The sequence below is a fragment of the Cantharellus anzutake genome (genome assembly GCF_015039405.1).
Source record: "Cantharellus anzutake strain C23 chromosome Unknown EI90scaffold_11, whole genome shotgun sequence".
In the NCBI taxonomy this organism is placed as follows: domain Eukaryota; kingdom Fungi; phylum Basidiomycota; class Agaricomycetes; order Cantharellales; family Hydnaceae; genus Cantharellus; species Cantharellus anzutake.
The window spans coordinates 397,537-423,624 of NW_024066961.1; the positions used below are offsets into that span (position 1 = coordinate 397,537).

A 26,088-nucleotide genomic window follows, 5' to 3' on the forward strand; every position below is an offset into this window, starting at 1 on the left:
TGATAAGTAAGCCTCCAAGCCGTCAATGCAGCGGCAGCTTGGAAGAGCGGAGAAGTAGGATGACTTGTACATTTGATGGCGAAATATTATGGCTGTGGTATGCCGCCATGGCTCGCACGTTCATCATGCTCGGCTTCAAGCTCGGCTTGGCTGCCTTGCATGCGGCAGGGTTCCAACGTTGAGGTACTGGGGGGCGTGCCGGCGGGGGGGTTGGGATATATATTGATGTGCACGCACGAACGCGCACTGCGTTCTAGTTTTCTAGTTCGCCGTTTGGGTTGCCGTATAATAGCGCACTCAAAAAGCATGCCATGATCTTCCCGTCAAGTTGTTTTACCGGTTGCGTGACAGTCGCGTGTGCGCAGACGGAACATTCTCTCCGTGATGGTGTTGGCTGGGTGGCAGATTGTATGTATTGTACTGGGGACGATGCACGAGTGCCCGAACAGAACACAAATGTACTGAGTTTTTTTTTTTAGTCAGGCAAGCAAAAGCCACGGGTGTACGGAGATCGGTGAGTACCTTGGAAAAGCAGTGGCGTGGGGGAAAGATCTGGTGAGTTGATGATGGTTGCTGCCATGCAGGCTATGGCCGGAGGGGCAGCGCCCATCGGAAGCGATACTGTGGCCCGGCGTTGGGTATTACTCGATTTGTGTTGGTGCCTATATATACGTCATTTCTGAAAATGGTCATGTTGCTATGTACGTCTTCGCGGCCATGGTTCTTGAGGAAAGGTCCGTTGCTCAAAATGGCCGTTTATATGTTATCTCCCCCCCCCTCAATGCAGGGATACTTGGTGCCAAGCTCGGGTTCCTGCCTAAACGAGCGATTAAGGAGTGTTTGCTTCTGTTTAGGTTCGCTCTGAGCCCGCGAGGTGTTGCATGAGGGGTGGTGCAGTTTATGGGAAATAGGCTCGTGTGAATGATGTCTGCAAAGGATATCCATCCACGTTTTTGAGTTGAAGCGTTTGACAGTAATCATGTTGTACGTAAAGCGAGAAAATATTAGTAGAGGCAAATGAATGTGAGATTCAAACACATGCTATATATAAATTCAACACACACACACATTCTTATTCCGCTATATACCACCCAGGGTGGTTCGAGCCAACTTTTCACTGCTGCTCCCATCGCTTTCACAACTTGGGGTTCTCCCTCTCCCCGCAACCTACCTCGGAAAACTTATCCAAAACCTCCCAGTGAGGCTGTACGGAACGACCTGACGATCAATTTACGGGGTTCGTCAGAAATTACGGCAATTCCCACTAATTTTACGACCCAACTCTTCGACCAACCACCACATTTCGCCTCGTTCATCCTTCCCTCTCCTTTCTTTCTCCTAACCTGCTAGCTTATAGTATGTTTCTTTCCACTCTATCGAGCTCGTTCCTGACACGTTCTAATCACCTTTCCTTTCTCTTTCTTATAATAATCTTCCACCTCCTTTGTTTTGGGTGCATGCAACGTGATATGGGCGTACAGGCCTTTCCAGCTCAAACCATGCCATTTTTCGGCGGTCTGTTTGGAAAGAAGGGCAAGCAGCAGAGCACAAACGTTCAGTACGATGACCAGATATCTCCTCAGTCAACAACACCTCCTCCCCCTTTTACCCCTCCTCCTCGTCGACACAAATCCCCTCATTCGCCACTCACCCGTCCCTCACCCTCGCCGAATGGACTTGATGGCGACGACTCATCTAGTAACTATCCTTCTTCTTACCCTAGACGTCTCGAACGGCTACCGGATAATCCCTCTCGAAGCGAAAGGCGTGCGGCTGGGAACGGATTACCTAGTAGACCTTCACTCAATGTGACAACATTACATACTCCAGATCGACAATCTTCCGGAAAGCCGTCGCCTCGCGGTGTTCAACAACGGACAACATCACCTTCGTTACCTCATCTCGCCTCCTCGGATTCGCTACGACCACCTCCTTCACGATCCGCTGTCTTTGGAGGTTATGCCTATAGTGATAGTGATGATAGTGATGGTTTATTGAGGGTCACATCATCACAATCGCTCCCTGATGCTATCCCGTCCCATTCCGGATCACCACCCAAAACTCCTTCCGGTGCAATAACGCGTTCGGAACGTGGCCTCACGCATCAAAGGGCAAGGAGCTCGACAGAAGGAAGTCAGAATTCATTCAAGTCTACTCGAAGCAAATCTAAAATATTCGGGTGGTTCAAATCATCCAAATCTAAATCCAATTCCAGGGAGGGTCGTAATGGTGGTGCCGAGGGAAGCTCGGAAAACACATCGTCTTCATCTCAACAATCTGGTTCGGCCATCCCGCCCGTTCCCCGGACACGGTTGCTCGCCTCCGGGGGATCTCTGACAGGTGGAGTCACTTCCTCTTCGTCCACGTCTAATAACGATGAGGATTCGGATACGTTCAAAGTGAAAGGATTCAGACAAGTTCGACCTGTATCACCGGGTCCTTCCAAACCCATCACCACATCATCTTCTCACCCACTCTCGACAACCACCAACTTGTCACCATCACGAACGTCCCTTGATGCAGCACTGCCTCCAATCGGTCGACCACGGGGTGATAGCGTCGGTTCAGAATCGTCACAAAGGGTTACCGTTGCAGCCTTCCGTCAGGCACAAGCCAGACGAAGCTCTGTTCATATGAATGGTTCGCCGATCCTAGGGCCCGCGGGGGATGAACCTCCGTTACCTAATCGGACGTCTTTTACGTTGGATGCGGATGCGTCTTCGTTGATGTCTGCTGCGACGTCTTTGTGGCTGGGATGGGATTTGGGGCAACAGCAACAACAACAGCAGCAGCAACCTTCTTCGCCTGTGGGCCCAGGGTTGAGGTTATCCACGGCTGGGGGTGGGGCGGATAACAAGTCTTTTGTTACGTTTGCATCGAATAATGGCCCTCGACGGTCGTCGTTTGCTCAGGATGATAGCAAGGATGGAAGTCCCGATCATCATCACCACCACCACCATCGCAGCAACAACACCAGCCCCACCAAAAACAGTGGTGATAACAGCCTTATCAGTAATGCCAAGAGTTCATTCAGTCGTTCCGAGTCGAATCTTGGGAGACAGGATACGATCACTGCGAAGAATCCAGGACCGTTGTCGAAATCAGCCTTTTATCAAAAATCGCGTTCCCAACCTTCGAGTCCTGTTGTTCAATCTCCTCCTTCACCCACTCGACCTATGCGAAGTGCTGCCCGGCCTCCGCCAAGTGCTTCTGTTTTGCTTGGAGCTTCTGCTTCGGCTATTGCTCAGCCCCGACAATCGTCCGTATCGACGGTGACTAGCACGGGTACGGTCACGGTCACAGGTACAGGAACCGGCATTAAACCGTTCAAGGCGTCTCACTCTCGTGGTGAGTCTGGGTCGACTGTGACGGACCGCAGTACGAGTCATGTAGGCGAACAGGCGAGGGCATCTAGCTCGCTAGCGAGTTATGGTCGATCCCAAGGGTCCAAGTCCACGCCTATTCTTGGTGCCTCGTCCCCGGAAGGTGCTGGTGCTGGTGCTAGCGGTGGTAGGAGGCAGAGTGGGAAGGGTGGGAAAGGGAAGGTGACGCAGCCTAGTTCTGGCGCTGCGAGACGTGCTGTTTCTATGTTTGCGGACCAAAGTGAGACGAGTGATGAGGAGGAGTCGGAGGCTGATAGTGATGATGATGATGAGGGAAAGGAAGGGGAAGAGGGTGATGAGGATGCACCGTTGTCGAGTCTTACGGGGCTTAAGAGACCTGGGACGTCGATGTCTACTTTGAGCGTGTCTACGTCTGTGACGAGATTAACTGCTTCTGGTGTTGGTAGCGGTGGTGGTGGGTTAGCACCTTCACCTTCGCGCAAGAAAGGTGTAGCTGGATCTGCTGGCGGCGCGGCCAATCGACCCCCTTCCTCTGTGCTCAAGCCCGCAACGAGACGGTCTTTTTCTACTCCTGCTGGAAATCATATCCCTTCATCATCCAAATCCGATGTGGGTGTTTCTACTTCCCATTCGCCCGGAGTTGTGGGCAGGAGACCGCCTTTACCCAATTCTGGATCTCCTATTGCGGGTGTTGGAGGTTCGCAAGCGAGGATGTCGAGTGCAATGACGACAGGTAACAATAATGCTGGCCTGTCACTTGGATCCAAACAACCTTTGGCGCATCAATCTCAACCTTCCCTCCCTCCTTCCAATAGCGTTCCTCCTACCACTTCTCTCGGCGTTGGACAACAACGTCCATTCTCACATGCGTTTAGGCAGAGTCATTTTGATTCTTCACCGGCTTCTTCTGTTGGAGATTCGAGTAGCGGGAAGTTCCCTGTTACGCCTAGAGACGGAAGTGAACCCAGTCTTGGGAGTGGGAGTGCGTATGCTTCGTTTGGTCATGGTGTTGCTAAAGGAAGGACGAGTAATGGAGCGACCGCGAGTGGTGGTGGTGCGGTGATTTCGAGGGTTAGCGCGATGAGCAATAGCGGAGGCAATGGAGGCGGTATTGGGAATGGGGGATTGCCCAGACCCAATCATCCAAAGAGGCGCAGTGTTTCATTCGAGACCCCTGAAACGGATGTTAAGGGCTCGAGCATTGGGAGTGGGGGCGGAAATACCAGTATCGCCGTGAAGGGAGGTGCGGATTTGGCTAAGATAGAGAAGGCGAAAGATCCGGAAATGCAGAGGATGGACAGGAGACGAAGTGAGGCCAAAGCTGCGATTGAGGTGCGTACATGAGCCATTTTGGGATGAATTTTCCATCATGCTGATGGATCTTTTTGCGTCACTTATTATGGCAGCTTGGGAACTTGGTCAATGGTCCTCCGCCTATCATCACTGATCATGATGATGCGATTGCTAATCTTGGGGGTGGTATTGGTACTCCTCAACAAGCCTGGGAAGCTTGGACTCAAGCTCAAGCGAGGATGTCTCAAGCTCTTTTCATGGGGCCGAATACTGGTGTTGGTAATACGGGTGCCGGTGCGTTTGGCCCGGTTGCCATGCCTCCCACACCTACGACCATGGACCCGGCGTACGTTGCGGCTCATCAACAGGCCATGTTTATTGCGAAGCAGACGTATCAATTTGCAGTTGCGCAGCAGGCTCTAGCAGCTGCCAATGATGAGTGGGAGAGATCGAGCAATGCTACGGCTGCGTTTGGGATGCAAGGGAGTGTGATGGGCACGCCCTCTTTGATGGGTGGCATGGGCCCCATGTCTATGCCTATGGGAATGGGCATGGGCATGGGCATGGGTATGCCGATGGGTATGCCGATGTTCCCGTCCTCTCCGGCGTCAATGTATGGTGGCGGCACTGGACGTTCCGTTTTGGGTGAACCCTCGAATTGGGGATCTGCTTCCGTTTATGGAGGGTCGTTCGGGCCTGCCGCGCAGTCTACAGGACGGACGAGTGGGGTCGCTTTCCCTCGACAATCCGGTGCTGGGACAGGGGGAAATAAATCTGCTGCGTCTGAGGCGGGAGGACTACCTAGACCTCGTCAGCGAACGAGGACCGCTCCTGCTTCGCAAGCCCTTCCGGCTGCCCGAAATGGTCAATCCAGTAGGCAAGCTCCCTCGAGTTGGAAGATGCATTGAGTTATGGTACCAATATATTGGTTTTTTTTTTTCAATACTGTCTAAACATGAACCTCCCCGCTTTGCGCCCTTAACCTCTTTCCATGTTTTTCACTCATTTCCGCTTCCCTCGTCTCTTTTCTCCAACCCAAAGGGCCAAATCGGGTCTCCCACCCCTCATCCCAATTTTTTTTTTCCAACTTTTGACTCTCCACTTCTACCCGCCCCACCATTCTTTTGACCCTGCATGAAGCTACGCTATCCCTTCGTACCATTAATTCCTGATCGATTGCATAAACACGTGCAAGTGCGCGACTTCTCTTACCACTCACTTGGAACTTACAATCATGCCGGAAAGACGCTCCTTTTCTTTTTTCCCCTTCTTCCGTAAGTTCCGCTCTCCCCCCCAACCCCCCCGTCTCTGTTAAACAGTCTGATATCATCAAACTTGGCTCCTCCCCGCCCACCGTTTCCCTTCCTTCTCACTCTTCTTTTGTTCTTTTTCTTCTCATCTGCATTGTTACCCCCCTCGCACGGACCCAAACGGGTTTTTTTGACAAATGCATTATCTATCTATTCCTCACTTTACGACACTTTTTTTTCACCTTTTTAATTTATTAACTTTTCTTTTTTCCAAACTTCTTTCATTTCGATTCCCATTCCCTTCAGCTCCCCCCCTTCCCCAACCCCTCCCACACCCCCTTCCTTTTTTTCCATTCATCCTTCTTTTTTTCTTGCATTCACGAAGGTATAGAGCAAAGCCTTTTTATTGTTTTCTGGTTTGCTTTATCCCTGAAATTACTCGCTCCGATGCAATTTGTACATCAGTTCCCTTTTTTTTTTGGACTAGCAACGCTGTCGTAATTTTGCCTGCGCGTGGGTGGCGATCTGAAGAAAGGATTATTACCCAAGAGTAGTACGGAGCTTGAGAAGGTCCAAAAAATTGGGAATTAGTATCCATTCAATGGGGGTGCGAGATTAAATTAGGCTTGTGTGCTATGGTACTCCGTCTATTTGATATTACGAAGTCACAGAGGCTGGAATCCTGCCTAAGTACAGAGTACAGACTGGGATTCGGTGCCAAGTTATATATCCCAGTGGCGCTTTCTCGCTCATCGCTGTCTTGGGGTGGTTTACCCTGTACACACACTATTTCACATACTCTCCGATGCTTGGTTGCTCCATGGAAGTGGAAGCGCACGTCGAATTTCATCAGGAAAACCTGACAAGGCTCTCGAGTGCTCTAGCACTCATGAGTGTCGCTCTGTTCTGTTGGGGAACACGTGTGTGTTGATCCTTTTTGGGAGAGGATTAATTCACCAATTTCTAGTTCATCGTCTGGCGGTCAACATCGTTACGTCCACTAAGGGCGAACAGCCTCAGGTTCACACATAGATCATGTAAGAGCAGCTCTTGCCACCGAACGCTTTCTTCAACACACCCGTTTGTGATCGCCAGCTACATACAGTGCGCCATGCCCAAAGACCGTAAATCCTACCGCTTCCCCTCCTGGATAAAGCCACGGCACGCCCCTGAGTCTCCTAATTATCGACAGCAGGCACCATCCCCTAATGTTTCCAACATCCAGATCACGGCTTCTGTAACTGAAGACGACGGAAAGACTCATGGAGATCATAATCAATCCGCAGGTTCACATCCTGGTACCCTTCCCACGAGTGGCACCTCAAAGGATGATGCCACGAAGCAACCAACGCGCTTTCGAGACAGGATATCTAAGCTGTTCCGGAGAAGCGCCAATCGCTGCACCCAACCAAGTACGCCCCAGCCGAATTATCCTATGACGACGCCCGTCCAGGCATCCCCGAACGATCCATGGCCATTCCTCTCTACCGAAATGATTCTGCCTGCACTTGTTGGTGGTGACGACGACGCGAGCGCGAGCGTCCGCACGCAGCACGAACCAGATATCAAGCCGTCAGTTCTGGCTGCTTCATCCGCTGTCACGGATGAAGCACCTCTTATATCCGATGGCGATGGGAAGAAGCAGATCATCGGCGGCACCAAAGCCTTCCTCCGAACCGCAGCCACTGCGCTCAAGCTCGTCCCCATTCCCAATCTTGATCAAATCCCCAACACGCTTCTGGCATGGATTAACATCTATGAAGTTCGTGAATCCTCTTCTTGATGATCTTGATCGTGGTCGCCTCTCACACCTGATGCATGCAGAATGTTAGCGGAAACACCGAGGAACTCGATCAGTTGTGCACGGTCATTCAGAAAACACAAGAATCAGTGCTTGAGCCCCTCCGGGAGTGGACCGGAGAAATTCCTCCTGAGCTTAAGACCCTAGTGCAGGAATTCCACATGTATGCATCTTATCTTCCTCTCGATCACGTTTGCTCATTCTCTTCGTAGGTCTTTGCAAAAACAAGTGAAAGAGATTGAATCAGTCCAGAAGAAACATGTTGTCGAGAGGACCATCCAAGCGTCCGATATAACACAGCAAATAATGAATATGAAGTATTGCCTAAATGATGCCATTCATCGATTTGAGGTTTGCGTACTCGAAATCCTTTGAATGGTCATATGCTGACTCACCGTGTTTGTCACAGCTGAGATCACTGACTTTAATTCTGCTTCGTACCGAGCATTCATCCGTTCAGTGTATGTGTCTGTTCACATACCCATAGATTGCTTAATCATCGATAATTCCAGCTGAGTTATCGAGACTTAAGTGTGCCCCGGCCGAGCACACATGTGTGACAAGCAAATCAGACTGTCTACCGGGAACGCGGGCCAAGATGCGAAAATCCTTGCTCAGGCACTTGAAAAATCCCGAGAACCGATTTGTTTGGTTAAGGGGTTCTCCCGGGACGGGGAAGACTGCGATCTCTTTGAGTGTCGCATCCACTCTCGAGAAATGCGGTACTCTGGCAGCGTCATACTTCTGGGATAAGAACCAGGGAGAAATGGGCTTGGATTCCATCGAACAGTTTCCCTCTACCCTTGCTCACCAGCTTGCATCCTTCAGCGAGGACTTCAAATTGTCGCTTGTCAGACACCTTCAGAAACCGACTTTGGCCTCAGTTCAAAATTTCCCCTTGGAAAAACAAATGAAAATGTTGATGATTGAGCCGATGCATGAGCTGAAGGACATATGGTCTTTGGGCAAGGATCGCGTTGTCATTGTCTTGGATGGCCTCGATGAGTGTGGGAATCAGGAGATACTCAAGTCCTTGATGACGCTAGTTCTTGTCCTTCAGGAGCTGCCACCGGCATTCGCTGTGCTAGTTAGTTGTCGTCCGGAGCCAGGAGTAATTTCAGCTTGGTCTAAGGCTCAAGCCAAGGGTCTTGTCATCCCATGTGAAGATGTGGACGACATCGTGGAAGATGCAGCTTTTGGCACAGTCCGGCGTATGGTGGTGCATGGCCTCCAGGAGCTCATTAGTGAATCTTCGTGGAAACCAACAAAGAAGGGACTCACCGCTTTTGCTCGAGCTTGTCGTGGGTTACCTGTTATGGCATCTATCCGAGTTCGCGATGTCGGCCTGCAGACACGGCGTGGCCGTACCCTACAATCGGCGTTCCAGAACCTGCTCAACCTCCCTGACACGCCTGCCGACCTTGGTAGGGAGTACTTGCGAATTCTTCGACAAGGCTATGTGCTGGATTCATCTGGAGTTCCCTCGGATGTGGCCAAGAATTACCGCTTGGTGGTTGGTGCAATTGTTGCGGCACATAAGCCAATGACCGTGTCTTTCATGTCGCTGGTTTTTGGGATTCCGGAGGATGAGATCCGTGCAACATTGGAACCGATCAGCTCGATCGTAGATCTTCCTTCAGGGAACACAGAGGGTGTCTCCTTCTATCACGCAACGGCAAAAGAATTCGTTACAGGAAATCCAATTGGTGACGAGAATGATAAAGTATTTTTCATCAATGACGTGAAAGGGTATTTCCTTGGATTGCCGCTTCTTCGACTTTTCAACGATTGTTGTGGGCGGAACGTGTTTGGGGTACCCACTGGTCCCCTGTTAGGAGATGAAAGCAAATGGGAGGAATTTATGGAGAAAAAGTGGGATGATCATCGCAGGCGCTTCAACTATGTTATTGAATACTTATTCGAGCACCTGGAGCCTTCACAACTTTTTTTACAAGAGTCAAATGAGTTGCAAAACGAGTTTAATTCCTTCATTATGCAAAACCATGTGTTGACATGGACCCACTTGCAAAGTCCTCGCCCGGAGGTGGACGAGATACTTCCTAAAGAATTACGTCAGTTCAATGTGAGTATAAATGATTCATCTGATTGCTTGTCTGATGTCATTTTGATAGAATCACAATTTAATCCAACTTCTGGAAGAGTTAGAGGAGGTGGCCTACACTGCCGCACGCGCACCATGGAAACTTTATCGAATGCGTCTCCCTTTCATCCCACTCTCATCGCCCCTTTACAAACAATATGGCCATCTCTCTGATCCTGTCCGGATCTTCTCCATTTTTGGAGGGTTCTCTGGTGGTGCCATCCCATTAAGCGAGGATTTACTCACGACCCAAGAGGTCATAGAGGCGAAATTGAATGAAATGCCAACGGGTGATGAATGGAAGCTCAAGGATGAACCTGAATTCCATGATGTTCGTAGTGGCATTGTGATGTGCGCTGCACTCTCCCTTGATGGCCGCTATGTTGCACTAGGGTTTGATCGTGGCATCATCGAAATTGCTGACATCGACCATCAGCGTACAATCTGTCGATTGCAGCCTGATCTTGCCGAGACCCCCGTTTGGATCGAATTTGTCAATGGCAGCCACCGAATCGCTACCGAAGATATCGATGGGAACGTAACAGTCCTCGGCGATGATATGACCTCTGTGAAGCTTGGCACTCTTGCCACCGGTTTCTATTCTGCTGGAACCACGGTCTCAGATAACGGATTATTTGTTGTGCGATTCCCACGTAATCCTTGGTACAACAATGCTTGGTACGACAAGGCTTGGTACGACCACATGACGCTCATATCCGCCTCTGAGGACCCATCCATTCAGCCCCTTGCCTCTCCTTTTTCCCCGTTCTCTCAATTTGGTGATAAGAAACTGGCCTCCCACCATCCGCTCGGTTCCTCATCCTCTCGAGAGGCTGAGAAATTGGCCATTCCTCACCGTCGGACGCTTGGATTCTCTCCAGGAGCACGATATGTTGGTGCTTTTGATGGCGTCCATGCCTTTACCTGGTCGACAGAATCATTCCAGTGCCTCGCGAGCTATCGGGTGACAAACTTCAAGTATTGGATTATTAACCCTGCTGTCCCTCCACCTCCCTCATGTATCATCCCTGATCCTATATCCACTCTCCCGTTAGTAGGAGGTGGCTCGGCTTATGCACATCAATCCGATGCGGATGCGGGGCATGACCTTGATGAGTCCTGGATCAAGCGCCCATTTTACGACCTCTCACCAAGCAACTCAGAAGAGACCGTTGAGCTCTGCTGTTTGCCTGCCGCAACTAAAACCTCACTAATCCAGTCCCGCTTTTCAATGTGGTCCCTTGTGTGGCTTAATGGTAGGCAAGAACTCGAGCTCCAAGGGTCATATGGATCGGTATTTGAGGACTATGGTCCCTATTACGGTTATCGGGTGCCATATGATCCTCTGGGGCTCTACCGCCCGCAGTCTAGCAGGGATGGGACTCGATTTCTAGTCCAGGGCCGTTCAACGGCGCCAATTGTCATCGATATTAGCCAAATCATTTAGCATTTACCAGTGCGCTCGTTAGCAGTGCTTACTCGTCACCCCCTTGGCCACCCACTCGATGCCTTTGCTGCAACGCTGCTTAGAATTGTGGACGGTCCTTGATGTGTGCATCATTCACTATATTTGTAACGTAATGTACATAACATCATTGCGAGTTTGGCGGGTCTCTGGCGTCCTGCGGAGTACAGGAAGGTGAAGCGTCACCAAACTACTACTGGTGAGGGGGTGGAAATAGATCATGCAGCCTTTCGAACAAGGATTCAAAGATGCGTTGCCAAGCCTATGGCATGCACACATTCAGGCCGCCGAGTGAGATATTAGTGATTCGCAGATTTTTTATTAGCTGAATCGCCTGCGCTGGCAATTGCATCTCTCTTCCCAATATGTCCCCGCTTCGTCGCGTTACATGACTGCACCTCTATCTATGCCCCGCTGAAGATTTCCCCCAGATGATGTACAAGCGAAGGAAATAACTCCCCACGCTACATGTCCATGCTCCCGGTCGCTTCTGGTCGGTGCGGCTTGCCTCGCGGGCTGACTTGTTCCTGTGCTACGACGAGTGGTTCTACACATTGATCCCTTGACGACAGGAACACGGCTAACCCAAGCGGATTGAGTGTGGGAATTCATATCGCCTCTCTGATGTATGTGCAGTTCCAGAAAATGACCTACCTTCTCTTACTAGAATGCCCGCGCTGCATTGCGGCAACCTGCACAGCAGAGCCTAGACCAGGTGAAAACACATTCCGAAGAAACTATGTAGAGGATGAGCGATTATAACAAAGAAAAAGAAAAGATCAGAGAATAATAATGTAGAACAAACGATAGATGAGAGACAGAGAAAGATAAGCATTGATTTGATCTGGATGAAGTGGTGGAAAGCCAAAGGAAACCAAAAATAAATAAAAGTAAAAAAAAAAAAAAGGAAAAACTGCGGCACTCAGGATCCCCATGTAGTCCCCTACCATGGTACTAACTGAGCGGTACTCGGCTTAACTCCGCAGATCAGACGGGATGCGGTGCTTCCCAAGCCCTGTGGCCGCAGATATCCGAGCCCTCATTCCCACCTCTGATGAACATTTCACGTCTCAGGGCTGACGGACAGCAAACACATGTATAATATGGGTCATGGACATGGCTGTCCTGTAGTTCCGTGGGTGCAGGCCTTCAGGTCAGCTGATGGAGGAGAGTTAGACTTTGAGCGGAGATTCCAATTGAGGTAGGGAGAGAGAGTGGTGGGACAGATCTTGTGAGCAGGCCAACCCCGTTCCCTTGTTTCCAATCACACGAAAGTTCGGTGACGTTGGACAGTGCTTACGCTTTTATTGACTACTATCGCACTCCCATTAGATGATCCGACACGCATCCAGTGCGAAGCATTCATCGTTCGGAGGTAGAAAGCTGAGCAGGAAGCTTACACAGCACGGACAAAGGAGGGGCCTACTGCTACTGTCCCTGATCCCTTGCCTGTGAGCTGACAGAATACGGTGAACCGTGCGTTCACTAAGATGGTAGCTCATTGATAAAGAGGGGTTCGGACATCAGGACGATGTGTCTGGAGTGGTGTACTTTATAGTGAGCAGCTTGACATTATTTTTCCCGATAGGATGACTAGGATCAAGCGCCAGAGAGCTGGGTCTCTCAGCACTTGTACTCACCCATTAACGGGGAACGTGGGACCGGGATGGCTATTGCGGCGCTAATTCTACTATATTGGAATATAATTCTACTGGATTAAAGAATAAAAATTCCACAGATTTACATAAAATACGAATGGCACCCCTTTCATTTTTTGAACTGACAGATTCTTTCAAAAGGGCTGTCATGTACGAAGTTTCAATCTCCAACCAAGCCGTCATTCGTAATTAAATCAACCATCGCTTGAATGACGGGGTTATTTTCCCCGACATCAGCAATTTCCGCATGCTCGATCGATTCCTGAAGTTGAGCATCGAGCAGAAGGCGCAATTGGTTGACCAACACTCCAATGCGTGACCATGCTCGCATCTTAATCCAGCCTTGCTTTCCTACTGTGATTCCTCCTTTGATGTGATCTATGGTGACTTGCCCTCCAAGAAGCAGAAGGGCGTAGAGCGGTACCTAATTGGGGAAATGAAATTTTAAAAGGGGATCTGTCGTACCAAAACACTGGGGAAAATTTACTTCGGTAGCATCCCGGAGAAATGTTTTTGTCGTAGCCGTCATTGCAAAATAGGCAAGATATGGCGATTTGTACGATGCGTTTCCAAACAGTACCGAACCAGGATGCAAGAACACCCGACCTTCATTCTTATCGAAAATCTTGATCTCCTTCGCGACGTGATCTCGTTGTACTGTTCCCGAGGCAACTTGGTCGAACGTTGCTTTCGGCATGGAGATACGTGTGGCGCGAGGCCAAAGACCACCCAATATGACCCCTTTCACAAGATTCGTGTTATCACTGTTCACGTTTAGATAGGGAGACGTCGCGGAAGCGTTCAGTGGGATGAACCCAATATCCGAGAGTGCTAAGAGGAAGTCCTGTCGTAATGAAGTGACATCTCGAATGCTAGATGCAGATATGAAATTCTGCAACGATGTGATTAAGAGAAGCGATGGGATGCAAGTATGGGCGCACCTCTTCCATGAAACGACGCTGTGCATTGTGAGTGTTGCCTTGTCCCTTGAACGCTCTACACTTATTGTAGGCAGTGACATCTGTCAAGAGATCACTATTTGCTGTAGCAAACTGTAGTCTAGCCCTACGAATTTAGAGATTAGCCGAACATGTCACTCGAGTATCAAGCAACCTACTTATTTGCCTCTTCTTTCTTATCCATGGGACTCAAGAATAGTGGCTTCGAGGAGACGCATGCAGCTATCGTCAAAATCGGATCAAGACAGCGAAAAATGGTCCCGAGGATCATCATCTACAGGGTCACGTTTGCGTGTATCCCGGGAAGACTGCGAAGCTAACTCATACCTTCCCAAGACGCAAATCAACGGGCAGAAGAGCCTAGAAGAATATAATAACAAATCAGAGCCAAACGATGTAAATCTTGGATGGCGCACCATTTGCTGTCCAAGCGCAGTGAGCTTGCCCCCAGAATCGACGGCACCAAGATCCTCCAAAACATTCCACGCGTGGTCTATTGCCTCAACCTTAGGCGGGTCGAGCGCTTTGGCCAAAAAAAGCTGATAAATGTCGGATTGAAGAAGTGCTACTCCAATCAAGGCCATTTCATGCATACCCGTACATCCTCGTTCTCACGCATCACTTTGATCTGCAAACTCAGTGACTCCAATGGTACTCTCAGGATTTCAGGAACTGGGAAGTTTTTCATCGCAGCTTCCCGTTGGCGAGTGTATAGCTTGTAACACTTCCCTGGCCGAGTTCGGCCAGCCCGACCACGGCGCTGTTTCGCAGCTGCTTTTGTTACCCAGGTTTCGACCAGGCGGGATAGCCCAGCCCCTACGTCGTACTGATTTTCCTTCGCCTTTCCGCAGTCCACAACGTACACCACTTCGGGTATTGTGATCGAGGTCTTCAGAAAGTTCATTTAGATGCGTGAAACATAACAGTATATCCAAATATGACATACTTCGGCAACATTAGTAGCCAATACGATTTTGCGCTTTGGGGTCTTTGCAAACACGCGACGTTGTTCATCGCTCGACAGATTAGCATGTAGAGGGAGGATCTCTGCAGCATCGTTGACATCAGAAGACCGCAAAACATCCATACATTGACGAATCTCTTGAACGCCAGTGAGGAAAACGAGGATTGCGCCGTCAGGATCTTCTGCTGTTTGCACGATGTAGCTCACCACGCTGGAAATCAGCTGGGTGTTTGTGAATCAATGACCTCAGCGAGAAACCGAACGATATAACGCACATGATAGTCCAATCTGTCGGAACGCGTGAAATTTACAATGGCATGACCAGCGGATGCGCCTAACCCAGTGGCCTCAAACTCCTCCCGGAAAGCTTTTAGTTGCTCTTCGGTCTGCTTCGGTGCTCCCTTGGCAGGGGGCGGTAAGTACTTCAGCTTCGGGATTACATCTTCAAGATAGATGTCTTGCACTGGGTGAGTGAAGCCGGGTATCTCCAACACGGGAGCACCGTTGAAGTATTCCACAAATATGCTTTGATTTATAGTGGCACTCATCAATATGATCTTAATTTCTTTATTATGTTTCAGCAGTTCGCGCAACTCCAAAAGCAGAAAATCACTGTCGACCGATCTTTCGTGAACCTGAATGGAGTGGGATGTGAGTTGTCGGACAGTTTACACCGTTTCCCGCTTACTTCGTCGACAATGACGTGGCTAACACCAGAGAGGTAGCCTGAGGTCGTCAAGCGACGTAAGAGGACACCTGTTGTGCAGAAGCTGGCGGAAGCTCAGTGTGAAGACGCTGAACGAAAAGGAATCGGCATACAGAAGCTTGGTGCGCCTGTTCTGCCTACTTTCACCACGGATGGAGTAGCCAACACTCCCATCTTCCATTCTTTCAGCAGAAACACGCGCTGACACGCCTAGGGCACTGACACGACGAGGCTGCGTGACGACTATCTTGGTTTGAGACCCACATCCTTTGCTGATGCAGGCATCGAGAATGAATTGGGGTAGCTGTGTAGTCTTTCCGCAACCTGAAATTTACACCATGTAAGAATCACAGTGACAGAAGCTAGGTGTCACCAACCTGTTTCACCTACCACCACTACTACGCGTGAAGAGTCAACGAGACGAACGATCTCGTCTCGAGAGTTCCATGCTGGGAGCCTCATTCTACCATCAAGCATGTGGGCGTATTCCTTGGATTGCCTTGATTGTTCAAATTCTCGCTTGATATCCTCTTCGGACCGGTCATCAAAAACAACGTCTTTGAAACGACCTCGACTCCGCGGGGGTTTCGGATTGTCCTTGCCTCTGCTAACCATTGTCGTAGTTTGAGATGCTTGAATAAGATGCTTCATGACATCGCTAACTTCGGGAGGCGAATCCTGTATTCGAAGGAGCTCGTTGTCTGCAACATCAATCGCTCCAAACACGGCTCCCTCTCCTGCTAGCAATAAAGGTTCCAATTCACCATCAGGCTGCAGAGCGGAGAGAACCCGTGACAGCAGATGAAGCCTAATGTATGATGGGCGCTTGGCGGAGGAAATAAACAAGGGAGGACTGCGGGCGCTTGGGCTCGGGTACGGATGGAGGGAAGAATAGACGACATTCAGGTAAGTATCCGGATTGTTAGGGAGTGGGACACTAAGCTCCGCCTTCTCTGCATCATATTGAGCATCGGGATAGACAGACTGAACAGCCTCGATTTCTTCCAAACGTTTCGCATACCGCTCACTCATGTCCCAACCGCCTTCTCCAGCTGAACCGAATTCAGCAGCATAACCAAGAAGTTTCCCTCCAAGTTTTTCGATGATGAGGCCCCAGTCCGTGGTGCCCGACTGAATGGTATCCATCACTGACCTCTCGGGCCAGCCACCTTCTTTCATTGCACGGTTGGCTGACCACTGCAGTGCAAGCGGGACACTCATCGAGCTGCCACTCCTCACAAAGGGATCGGAAGAAGTCTGCTGAGATTTGAACTGAACTGGAAGATCCGATTCCGGGACATGAAGTAACATATATGACACACATGCATCAAGTGGCGGCAGTGCCAAGAGTGAGGCGAGGTATGGCGATGGGTTATCAGTGGGCGCAGTAATATAATTCAAAGCTTTCTCGATTTGATGTCGCTGGAAACCTAATGTGCGAAGAGAAGCCTCAACTTCAACTCGACGAAAAGATGGTGCCTCTGGCGCGTAAGTGTCCTCTGCAATGACTCCCGGATACCGTGATGCCATCTAAAAGCAATTGTTGTCGAATGTTAGTAGGACGTACTGAGACACTGACCTCTCGAATCACTCTCTCGACAGAGTCTCGCATGGTCGCAGCCATTCGAACCTCGGGTGTATGATCAACCTTATTATGGCCAGACGAACTTGCCGCATTTCCCCCTTCTTCCTCTTTCTGCTTCTTCTTTGCGGCTAATTCTTGGCGGACTTTCACAGATTTTTGGGCCGAAAAAGGATCGGAGTCGTACATCCACTTCTGATGCTCGGGTGCAGCTCTCCTTACTGCTTCGAGATCCGCCCAATATTCTCGGGGCCCTGGCGGCAGCAGTCTGTGCAGCTGAAGATTGTTGGAAAACCGGTGCAATGCATAAGTGGCTCCCCAATGCTTTGCCTCGATGGCAGTCGGCCTGGATAGCGGAGGGTGGGGGACGAATCGAACAGACTCACGCTCTGATTTGTGATCTCGAGAGAGGGTGATTGAACAAGTGAATCCCTCGCCATGGCGGCGCTAAACACATGATAAGCACACACCCTATCCATATAAGAATTCCCTACAGGCTCCACGTTTGGTTTGTCCCACCCTAACTTTTGGCACCTGGCATCGAAGAACAGATGTAAGTTGGAACGGGACCGTCAAAGCCTCCTCTGTGACTACACAAGCAAGTGATGTGTACCGAGTGGCTAGCGAAGCTTACAACTCACAAAAGAGCTGCATAGCTGAAAGAAGAAGTACCTCTCGTGAAGTAAACTTATTGGGGTTTTGAAGCCAGGTGGGAAAAGGGGTTTGCTCTCCAAGCTATCCTTCTTCTCAGGATCTGGAGTCTTGGGGGCTCCCTTTGACGAGTTCCCAACATTTCCAGATTTGACTATCCCCTTGCGTGAAGAAGGCGGCATCAAGGTCCTGGGTGAACAAAGAGTGGACAGTGGCTGTGGGGGCGAGGAGCTGCTGCGACTCAAGTTTCACTCGTATGACTCAATCTGTGACTTGTTTGATGCCGTTCCGAACCAAATAACAATCAATAACTGAAAAAATCGTCTGCAAAATGCTCAAGGGTGTGTAGTCGGTTTTGTGGACTTCGTTATTAATGCTAATGATTTTGATAGTGTAACTAATACCCTATTCTGGTTTTGCGCCCACAAAGGGGGCACTTCGATATTTGCCATCCTGTTTTACTAGTTGGGCGGCTCGATTGACTCTCCTCTTGGCCACAACATCCTCTGCACTTGCTGATTCGCGATGTCTAATCGATTCAAGTTTTCTAAAAGGACTGAGCCTCCCGGTGACCCATCGAACCCTGTTCCCAACCTCCAGATCACTTCTTCTCCAACTCAAAGCGATGCAACAACTAACACAGATCACGGTGGATCTGATAGATTCCGTCTTGAGCCTCTTACCACTACTGGTGGTAGTTCTCGAGGCCGGAAGCAGCGGAGGTCTATTCGGCACACTCTAGCCAAGCTGTTGAGCAGAAGTCCCAGTCCCGATCCCAGACAACCGGACCCCTCTACGCCCGATCCGCCATCGCTTAATCTATCACCATCACCCGTTCTCCCTGGGGGGGCCATTGATATTTCTCGCATGATTCCCAGTGAGTGTATCATCAATGGCAACACTGAAACTTCCCACCCACCACCAGGACGTACAGGCGGGAACTTGGATGCCCCATCGTCAATAGATCATGATCGAACACCGTCATCTTCAGCCGTCACTGCTGGTGAAGGAAAGAAAACAATCATCGCCACCACAAGGCTCGTCCTCCAAACTGCCGCGACTGCTCTCAAGTTAGCTCCCATTCCGAATCTCGACCAGATACCAAATACACTCCTATCGTGGCTCCAAGTTTACGAGGTTCGCAGGACGTTGCAATCTAATTATATAGCCTCACGTTTTCATGCAGACCATCGGCAACAATGACGAAAATCTCAAGGGATTAGACGATGAAGTTCGTAACGCTCACGAAACGATCTTTAGGCCTCTCCAGTTGTGGACTGGCCAATTCCCTCTCGAGATAGGTGATGTAATTCAACGATTTAACTTGTATGTGCCTTCCCTTCATCGTTCTCTCGCCCAAATCTCAAAGTCTCGGTCACAGAGCTCTAAACCGACAATTAAAGAAAATTGAGGCACTCAAACGTCAAAGGCTTACCAAGAGGATAATTTCAGCGACTGAGATAACCCAGGAAATAAGTGCCGTGAAGTTGTGCATTCATGATGCTACTTCCCGCTTTTCGGTTCGTTTCGTCTACGTTCAGGCCGTTTGAAGATTGACCGGGGAATTCATCATAGACTGCTGCGACAACTCTAAATCTCCTCCACACAATTCGGCTATCGGTAGACTGTCTGTTGCTCTCCATTGATTTCACCGCTTGGAATTCAATGAACATTTCAGATGAACTCTCAAAACTCTACAAAGCGAGCGCGGAATACTCTGCTGTGGAAAGCAAGTCAGAATGCCTGGAAGACACTCGTGTCGAGATTCAGAAATCAATACTCGATCACTTGGAGAAACGGGAGCCCCGATTTGTCTGGCTTCGCGGCTCACCGGGTACTGGAAAGACTGCTATATCAATGAGAGTCGCATCAACTCTCGACAAACAGGGTCGCTTGGCAGCATCTTTCTTCTGGGACAAAAATCGGAAGGGCGCAGGACTTGCCTCGGTTGAACACTTCCCCTCTACTCTTGCGCGTCAGCTTGCCCTGTTTAACGCCGAGTACGAAGGACTTCTCGTCAGTCGACTCCGACAGCCTTCATCATTGAAGGATGTTCCTGGCTCCGCTCTGGAGAAGCAAATGAGAGCTTGGATTATTGATCCCATGCACAAACTCTTACCTTTGGGTGAGGAACGTCTTATTATCATTCTGGATGGACTGGACGAGTGTGGGGCTCAGGAGGAACTTGAGTCCTTAATGAAGCTAGTACTTATCCTCGATGAGATGCCGGCCGCGTTTGCCGTGTTGGTCAGCTGTCGGCCAGAGTCATCTGTTGTGTCGGCTTGGGATGGAGCTCGGGCTCAGAGTCTTGCCATACCATGTGAAGATGTGGACGTTGTCGCTGAGGAAGAGAAGTTTCACACTATCCACCGCATGGTGGAGGAAGGCCTTCGGGGCTGCATCGATAAGTCTTCCTGGAAACCATCAAAAGAGGATGTCGATGCGTTTGCCTCAGCGTGTCGTGGGTTGCCCATTATTGCCTCAATCCGAGTCCGAGATGTCTCCTTTCAAGCCCGTCGTGGTGCAACCCTTCGATCCGAGTTCGAATATTTTCGTGATCTAATCGATGCCCCTGTTGATGTTAACATGGAGTACCTGCGTGTACTTCGCCGTGCCTATATGGTTGGCTCATCTGGAGTCCGTAAACATATAGCGGAGAAGTATCGCCAAGTGGTTGCCACAATCTATGCGGCATTCAAGCCACTAAGTGTTCCTTTTATATCGCAGCTCTCAGGAATTGCCGAGGAAGAGGTCTTAGGTATATTGGAACCAATTAGTTCAATTGTTGATCTTTCTTCGACAAGTGGCTCGGAAAGTGGCTCGGAAAGTTCCTCGAAGGACATGCAGGGCATCAAATTCTATCATGCAACAATGAAAGAGTTTATAATGGGGGATCCGATTGGTCATGAAAATGACAAAATATTCTTTATCAGAGAAGCGAATAAATATTTTATCGGACTGCCACTCCTCCGATTTTTCAATCATAGTTGTGAGCAGGATGTGTTTGGGTTGCCCACTGTTCTCCCTTTAGGAGATGAGGGGAAATGGAGCGATTTTCGGAAGAGAAGATATCATCTCCCTCGTCACCTCCAATATACTCGTGAATACTTATTAGAACACTTAGACCCCTCACAACTCTTTGCACAAAGGTCCAAATTTCAGAACGAGTTTGATACATTCCTCACGCAAAACCTGGTTACATTTATACACCTGGTGCCGATTGCCGAACATGGCAAAGGATTCCCTGACGGATTTGATGAATTCAAGGTGAGCATAATCCGTTGTCGCGGTGATTTTAATACGATGTCATTTTTAACAGAATTGCGATTCATTCAAACTTTTGAGAGAAGCTCGAGAAAAGCAATCAGTGAAGTATCTGAATGTTGCGATTTCCCCGGAACTATGGCACCTCCATCGATCGACCCTTCCTTTCACCCCAATGTCATCACCTTTTCACAAACTGTATGGCCACCTCTCCGATCCCGTCCGGATCTTCACCATTTCCGGCGAGTTTTCCGGGCACGGAATCCCATTGAGTGAGGATTTACTCAATGCTCGAATGGTCATGGAGGCGAAGCTGCTTACTTTTCCAGAGAAGGTTGATAGTTGGGGTGTTGAGACTGATTATGATGCCCAATTCAACGACCCTGATATTCGTAACGGTATTGTGACATGTGCGGCGCTTTCCTTTGATGGCCACCATGTAGCTCTTGGTTTTGGTAGTGGTGTCATCGAACTCGCTGATATCGACCATCAGCACACAATTTCCCGATTCCAGCTCGACCCACCCAACCATCCAGTCTGGATCGAATTTGTCCATGGCAGCCACCGGGTTGCTGCAGAGGACAATGAGGGGAACGTCACCATCCTTAGCCACGATATGACCGCCGTGAATCTTGGTACTCTCCCCAACAACCTTCTTCCTGCCGTAACTCGAGTATCAGATAATGGATTATTTATCATACGGGTTCCGCGGAACGCTGATAGCTCTTGGTACGACAGCCTGACTCTCATATCCATTTTGGGTGACCCGCACCTGCAACACCTCGCACCCCCTTCTTCCAATAATTTCACTCCAACTCCCAACCCTCCTATCTTAGCCTCCGAGCCTTCTACTTCATCCTCTGCATCCATCAAAAATGACCCAGTGCTCACCATTCCGCACCGTCGCACACTTGGGTTTTCTCCAGGAGCACGTTATATCGGCGCGTTTGATGGCCTCGGCGCTTTCACCTGGTCGACAGGTTCGGGTGAGCTCATTTCGAGTTATCGTGTGACGGATTTCAATTTGTGGATCATGAATCCTGCTGTTCCCTTCACCTGCTCTTATTGGATCCCTGATCCTGTATCCGCTCGACCTACCCTTTCCTTGACAGGTGAAGCAGCAAGTATACATCATTGCGAAGCACATGCAGGGTATAACTTGGACGAGTCCTGGATCAAGTGCCCATTCTATGTTCTCTTGCAAAAGGAGGACGAGTGGGGGGAGTGGCAGAGGATGTGGCAGAAGTTTGAAATCCATTCGTCCACTGCCGGAAGAACCCCGCTGTTCGGAACTGATGGAGGACACACGGAGCTACCAATGCTCTTCAACGGCAAATTGGAATTCATTATTCCCAAGGAATATCGACCAGTTGTTTCTTCTGATGCTCAAGGTTTAGGTGCTTGGTATGGCGATCAAGTGCCATCTGATCCTACCCTTCTGTACAGCCCTCGGTCCAGCAAAGATGGGACTCGGATCCTCCTCCAAGGCTGGCAGACAGCTCCAATCGTTGTTGATCTTTGCCAAGTCATTTAGTACGTTCACGGTCAGTTTCTGCTTACCTTGAGCATTCTATCCACTGTCAGAGGGGGAATCGTAAAGTTTCGCTAGGTCACCCTTCCATCTTCCTCAGCCAAGGTCCCCTTTCTAGGGTGCAGTGGGTATAAATAAAGGCTTCAACAGTTCTGTGACTATTCCTCCCTTGTACTGTCAGTTAGTCCCGATTCGCTTTTTTTTTTTGTGGAACTTTCATAGCTTACTCCATATCAGAACGAATATATCTGTCCATTTGATGCACTAAAAGGCTTGACCAAAGTAAATTCTCCATTATCACTATGAGGCTCGAGGAGCCCCCTCCCTTAGAGCATTGTTCGTCATGCATGCCCACCATTAACAGGTTCGCTAGCTCAGAGTCCTGTCTGTCCCTCCTTTTTGCTATGTGCATCAACTTACACCAAGAATCATCGATCCCTTCTGGTCGTTTCGTCTTACCACCCGAGTTCTCACCCTTTGTGATATTTTTCTGTTTGCTGTGTTTTGGTTCTCCCCTGCCACATTTCATGGCTACCAACCTCATGATGGCAAATTTCATCCCGTCCACTTAGGTGCCCCTCAGGCCTCACCCATTTCCTACTTACGAAGAATTTCCTCCGCAAGCATGGAATGATCGCTTTGTACCAATGAAAGATACATTCCTGTTTGTGTGGCACGGCTACGAGAATGCTGCTTTCGGATACGATGAGCTCCTGCCCCTGCAGGCCTGCCAGCCCCGACCAAATGAGAGCATTCAGAATTTGACCTATGATTCCCTGAACCATCACCGCCCAACTGCCGAACCGAGGACGTGGCGACCGCGGGTCCCACTCTCATCCGATAGGCTTGGGAACAGCCATGCGCCCCGTAGTCGCAGTGTCTTCCTAGCTAGCTTTTTGATTCGCGCGCAAATGTCCAATTCTTCGCTCATTTGATCAATACTCTGCATGCACCTGTGTTATTAATAGGATTTTGTCGTCCATCTTAGGCGAGCTGTTTGGAAGTTCTATTTGGCCACTCATTTTGTTGTGGTCCGAGTTGGCGCTCAAACTGGCGTGCTGCTTCGTGAGCAAAAAGCGACAGTGTGCACACCAAATTCTCAGCTCAAATCAAGGAGGAAGTCTTCATGGCCAGTGGTCTGAAATTTGGGACAATTTCCCTGCGTCTTTAGCCTTGCAACTTCCATGTGCGACCAAAAATTGATGTGCTAGTCCGGATCGCGTTCGACTGGCCCATCCATCGCCAAGAATATAGGCATCTGGGGAAGGTGATGATCGACTACCTCACGGGGATGTGTATGTGACCGTTGAGACTCCCGTCCTGCTCCGACATCGGGCGAGATAACCCATTATCAGAGCTCGGCCGGGCGCCCGCCCGGCTCACTGATAGCAGATTCTGGCCCGGAAATACTGCAGATAGGTAGAGTGGCATGACGGATAAGCTGTGTTTAACCGTGCTTGGATGGGCCGGTATCTTATGGGAATGGGATCTGGGCCTCGCGGTTGGATGGTTTCTTGTCTGTGTATTTTCTTCTAGGAATACTGTCGGAGAACTTGGGTGTTAAGCTAGTGCGACCACTATTGAGGCTTCGAGCTAAGTTTGGCCATATCAATAGTCCTAGCGCTAATTATCTATTGTCCTACGGCAGATTCAGTCGAAAATCGATCGAAGACTTGCAAAAACAGCGGAACGTTCGGCTTTCGTGAATCCGCCGTCTCACCTGAGAGACCCAGGAAGGTAGGAGAGGCTGGTCACCTTCCTGCTGGGAAGGATTGATGGTTTGAAGAAAGATCTCGACAAAGCATTAGCGTGATTTTTGTCACATATCATTCCAGGACTGTTCTGACTTCCGCCGATGCACCTCAGGACGAACTTAGCAATCGGTATCAAATTGTCAACCATGGTAGATAGTCATCACGGCCTAACTGGCGAGCTACGACGCGACCCAGTTCTCGGTGGACCAAGACACCTCGATGTCGCTTACCATGATTCAACTGAAGTATGCTTAGAAGGCGGTGTCGCAACATCGAGGATAGCGCGAAGCGGGTAGTGCTGCTGACGGCGGTGGCTGGCGGGAAGACATCTATTCCACATTCTATCGCAGAAAAGTGTACGAGAAAGAGTATCTTGTTGTCGACCTTCTTCAAGGCAAGCGAGCAATCGCGGCCAGATCACCTTTTTTGTGGCATGGCTAGATCCCTGGCAACTCATGACCCAGTATACCACGCTTCCGTCATATCGACACTCCATAGAGATCCGACTCACGCCGTTCACGATGCAATTCAAGAAGTTGTTGGCTGAACCCCCTTGTTTGAACACACTGCCTTCCGATCGTCCCATACTATTGATGCGTTAGACAGATGCGAATAGCAAGCTTTCGAGTAGTTTGTCAGTATACTTCGGAAAGAAGTACCCACCTCAAGACAGCTCGACCTTCTCTCGCCTGGTTCGGTGATTCCCCTATCGATCGTCTCAGCATCGATCTCTCGGACGACGCTAATGCGCAGGACTGTGCGCTCTACGTCCATATGCAGCTACGCGAATTGAAGGAAGTGCATCTTAGTTTGGGAGACAGATTGGAGGACAAACTTACTCGAGACATATTGGAAAGAGCTGGTGACCTGTTCATCTGGATTAGTACCGTCTTCCATTACATGAAGGTGGCAAGCGGTCCCCCTATGAAAAACTCCTTGATACTGGTACTGACCGATCGAAGGTTTCGGCTGAGAAAATGATTGATAGGGTGTATACAAACATCTGGAGGACTTTGTCCATGATTACCCAGTTGTAATGGGAGCAATGGTTGTTGCACAACGGCCATTTTATCGCCTTTCCGGGAGTATCCTATTCGGCATACGTTAGCGGAATTCGCTCCCCTCCTCTCAGGAGTTCAGGATCCTCACCTGTCGATCCGGGTCTTACATCAGTCCTTCCGTGATTTTATTGTGGAAATTTTCAATCAACCAACCTTCGTTCTTATGCAGTGGACTTGACGAGAGAGGATGCTAGAGTTGCCCAGCGGTGCAGCGAGATTCTGAACGAGATCTTGACGCTATGGGCGGGGACTCATTGAGAATTTTTCTGAACGGGATGTGCTGCCATCTGTTCCTCCAGGGGGTTATCTGAACTACTTTAGAGGCTGTGATCGTGCCTACTAACTCCCAACGCTGTTGGGCCGACTGAAGGCAACGAAATAAATATCAATCTCCCCCCAGGTTCTTAGTTCTCCGCCATCTCTGCCTTTTCGACCCGTCGATTATGTCGACGGGAAGGGCATTCTCCCTGGAGGAAATCCTTGCTACACATGTATCAAATTTCGATAAGATTTATGGTGTCGGACGCACGGCTAAGATATTCAACATATCCTGCTATTCTCGCCTACTATTCCCGGCATCTAAGCCTGCCCTACACCTTCTCCTCGGGAAGAAGGATTATATGGCTACGGAATCTGGATCGACCGAAGGGCCATATTAAATATTCTCGCCGGCGCGAAAACTCTGTGTAACTCGTATCAACGAT

At 49.6% G+C, this 26,088-nt stretch overlaps 9 protein-coding genes across 9 annotated transcripts; 7 read left to right on the top strand and 2 right to left on the bottom strand.

The window, feature by feature from the left end:
- The first annotated feature begins 1,288 nt into the window (after positions 1-1,288).
- Positions 1,289-3,959, top strand: EI90DRAFT_157931 (uncharacterized protein). The gene is made up of 4 exons (XM_039051930.1): positions 1,289-1,356; positions 1,482-2,340; positions 2,401-3,639; positions 3,675-3,959. The coding sequence occupies exons 2-4, from the start codon at positions 1,500-1,502 to the stop codon at positions 3,677-3,679; spliced, it is 2,085 nt and encodes a 694-aa protein (XP_038919121.1). The 5' UTR covers positions 1,289-1,356; positions 1,482-1,499; the 3' UTR covers positions 3,680-3,959.
- Positions 3,960-4,941: 982 nt separating this feature from the next.
- EI90DRAFT_157539 (uncharacterized protein) lies at positions 4,942-5,925 on the top strand. Its single transcript, XM_039051920.1, has 2 exons — positions 4,942-4,983; positions 5,043-5,925. Exon 2 carries the CDS (start codon positions 5,253-5,255, stop codon positions 5,763-5,765), a length of 513 nt encoding a protein of 170 aa, XP_038919122.1. The 5' UTR covers positions 4,942-4,983; positions 5,043-5,252; the 3' UTR covers positions 5,766-5,925.
- A 2,361-nt stretch (positions 5,926-8,286) lies between these two features.
- On the top strand, positions 8,287-8,697 carry EI90DRAFT_2911628 (uncharacterized protein; the record flags this gene model as incomplete). Its single annotated transcript, XM_039054429.1, has 1 exon — positions 8,287-8,697. A coding segment is annotated over one exon (411 nt), but the record flags the coding sequence as incomplete, so codon positions are not given.
- A 1,637-nt stretch (positions 8,698-10,334) lies between these two features.
- Positions 10,335-11,594, top strand: EI90DRAFT_3045264 (uncharacterized protein). Its single transcript, XM_039059395.1, has one exon. It carries the CDS (start codon positions 10,349-10,351, stop codon positions 11,234-11,236), a length of 888 nt encoding a protein of 295 aa, XP_038919124.1. The 5' UTR covers positions 10,335-10,348; the 3' UTR covers positions 11,237-11,594.
- A 1,478-nt stretch (positions 11,595-13,072) lies between these two features.
- EI90DRAFT_3279876 (P-loop containing nucleoside triphosphate hydrolase protein) lies at positions 13,073-17,956 on the bottom strand (the record flags this gene model as incomplete). The annotated part of the gene is made up of 15 exons (XM_039066716.1): positions 13,073-13,336; positions 13,400-13,804; positions 13,854-13,977; positions 14,030-14,145; positions 14,199-14,231; positions 14,288-14,410; positions 14,467-14,760; positions 14,818-15,057; positions 15,111-15,470; positions 15,524-15,605; positions 15,655-15,865; positions 15,919-17,071; positions 17,121-17,570; positions 17,618-17,657; positions 17,796-17,956. 15 exons carry the CDS (start codon positions 17,954-17,956, stop codon positions 13,073-13,075), a joined length of 4,056 nt encoding a protein of 1,351 aa, XP_038919125.1.
- An 83-nt stretch (positions 17,957-18,039) lies between these two features.
- Positions 18,040-19,266, top strand: EI90DRAFT_158600 (uncharacterized protein). Its single transcript, XM_039051934.1, has 5 exons — positions 18,040-18,115; positions 18,167-18,651; positions 18,709-18,911; positions 18,961-19,075; positions 19,178-19,266. The coding sequence occupies exons 2-5, from the start codon at positions 18,300-18,302 to the stop codon at positions 19,183-19,185; spliced, it is 678 nt and encodes a 225-aa protein (XP_038919126.1). The 5' UTR covers positions 18,040-18,115; positions 18,167-18,299; the 3' UTR covers positions 19,186-19,266.
- A 173-nt stretch (positions 19,267-19,439) lies between these two features.
- Positions 19,440-19,820, top strand: EI90DRAFT_2912068 (uncharacterized protein; the record flags this gene model as incomplete). The annotated part of the gene is made up of 1 exon (XM_039054445.1): positions 19,440-19,820. A coding segment is annotated over one exon (381 nt), but the record flags the coding sequence as incomplete, so codon positions are not given.
- Positions 19,821-20,722: 902 nt separating this feature from the next.
- EI90DRAFT_158755 (uncharacterized protein) lies at positions 20,723-22,658 on the top strand. The gene is made up of 5 exons (XM_039051935.1): positions 20,723-20,842; positions 20,901-21,041; positions 21,094-21,310; positions 21,368-22,018; positions 22,160-22,658. The coding sequence occupies exons 1-5, from the start codon at positions 20,819-20,821 to the stop codon at positions 22,570-22,572; spliced, it is 1,446 nt and encodes a 481-aa protein (XP_038919128.1). The 5' UTR covers positions 20,723-20,818; the 3' UTR covers positions 22,573-22,658.
- A 2,175-nt stretch (positions 22,659-24,833) lies between these two features.
- Positions 24,834-25,344, bottom strand: EI90DRAFT_3287435 (uncharacterized protein; the record flags this gene model as incomplete). The annotated part of the gene is made up of 3 exons (XM_039067056.1): positions 24,834-25,103; positions 25,163-25,190; positions 25,277-25,344. The coding sequence occupies 3 exons, from the start codon at positions 25,342-25,344 to the stop codon at positions 24,852-24,854; spliced, it is 348 nt and encodes a 115-aa protein (XP_038919129.1). The 3' UTR covers positions 24,834-24,851.
- Positions 25,345-26,088: the final 744 nt, after the last annotated feature.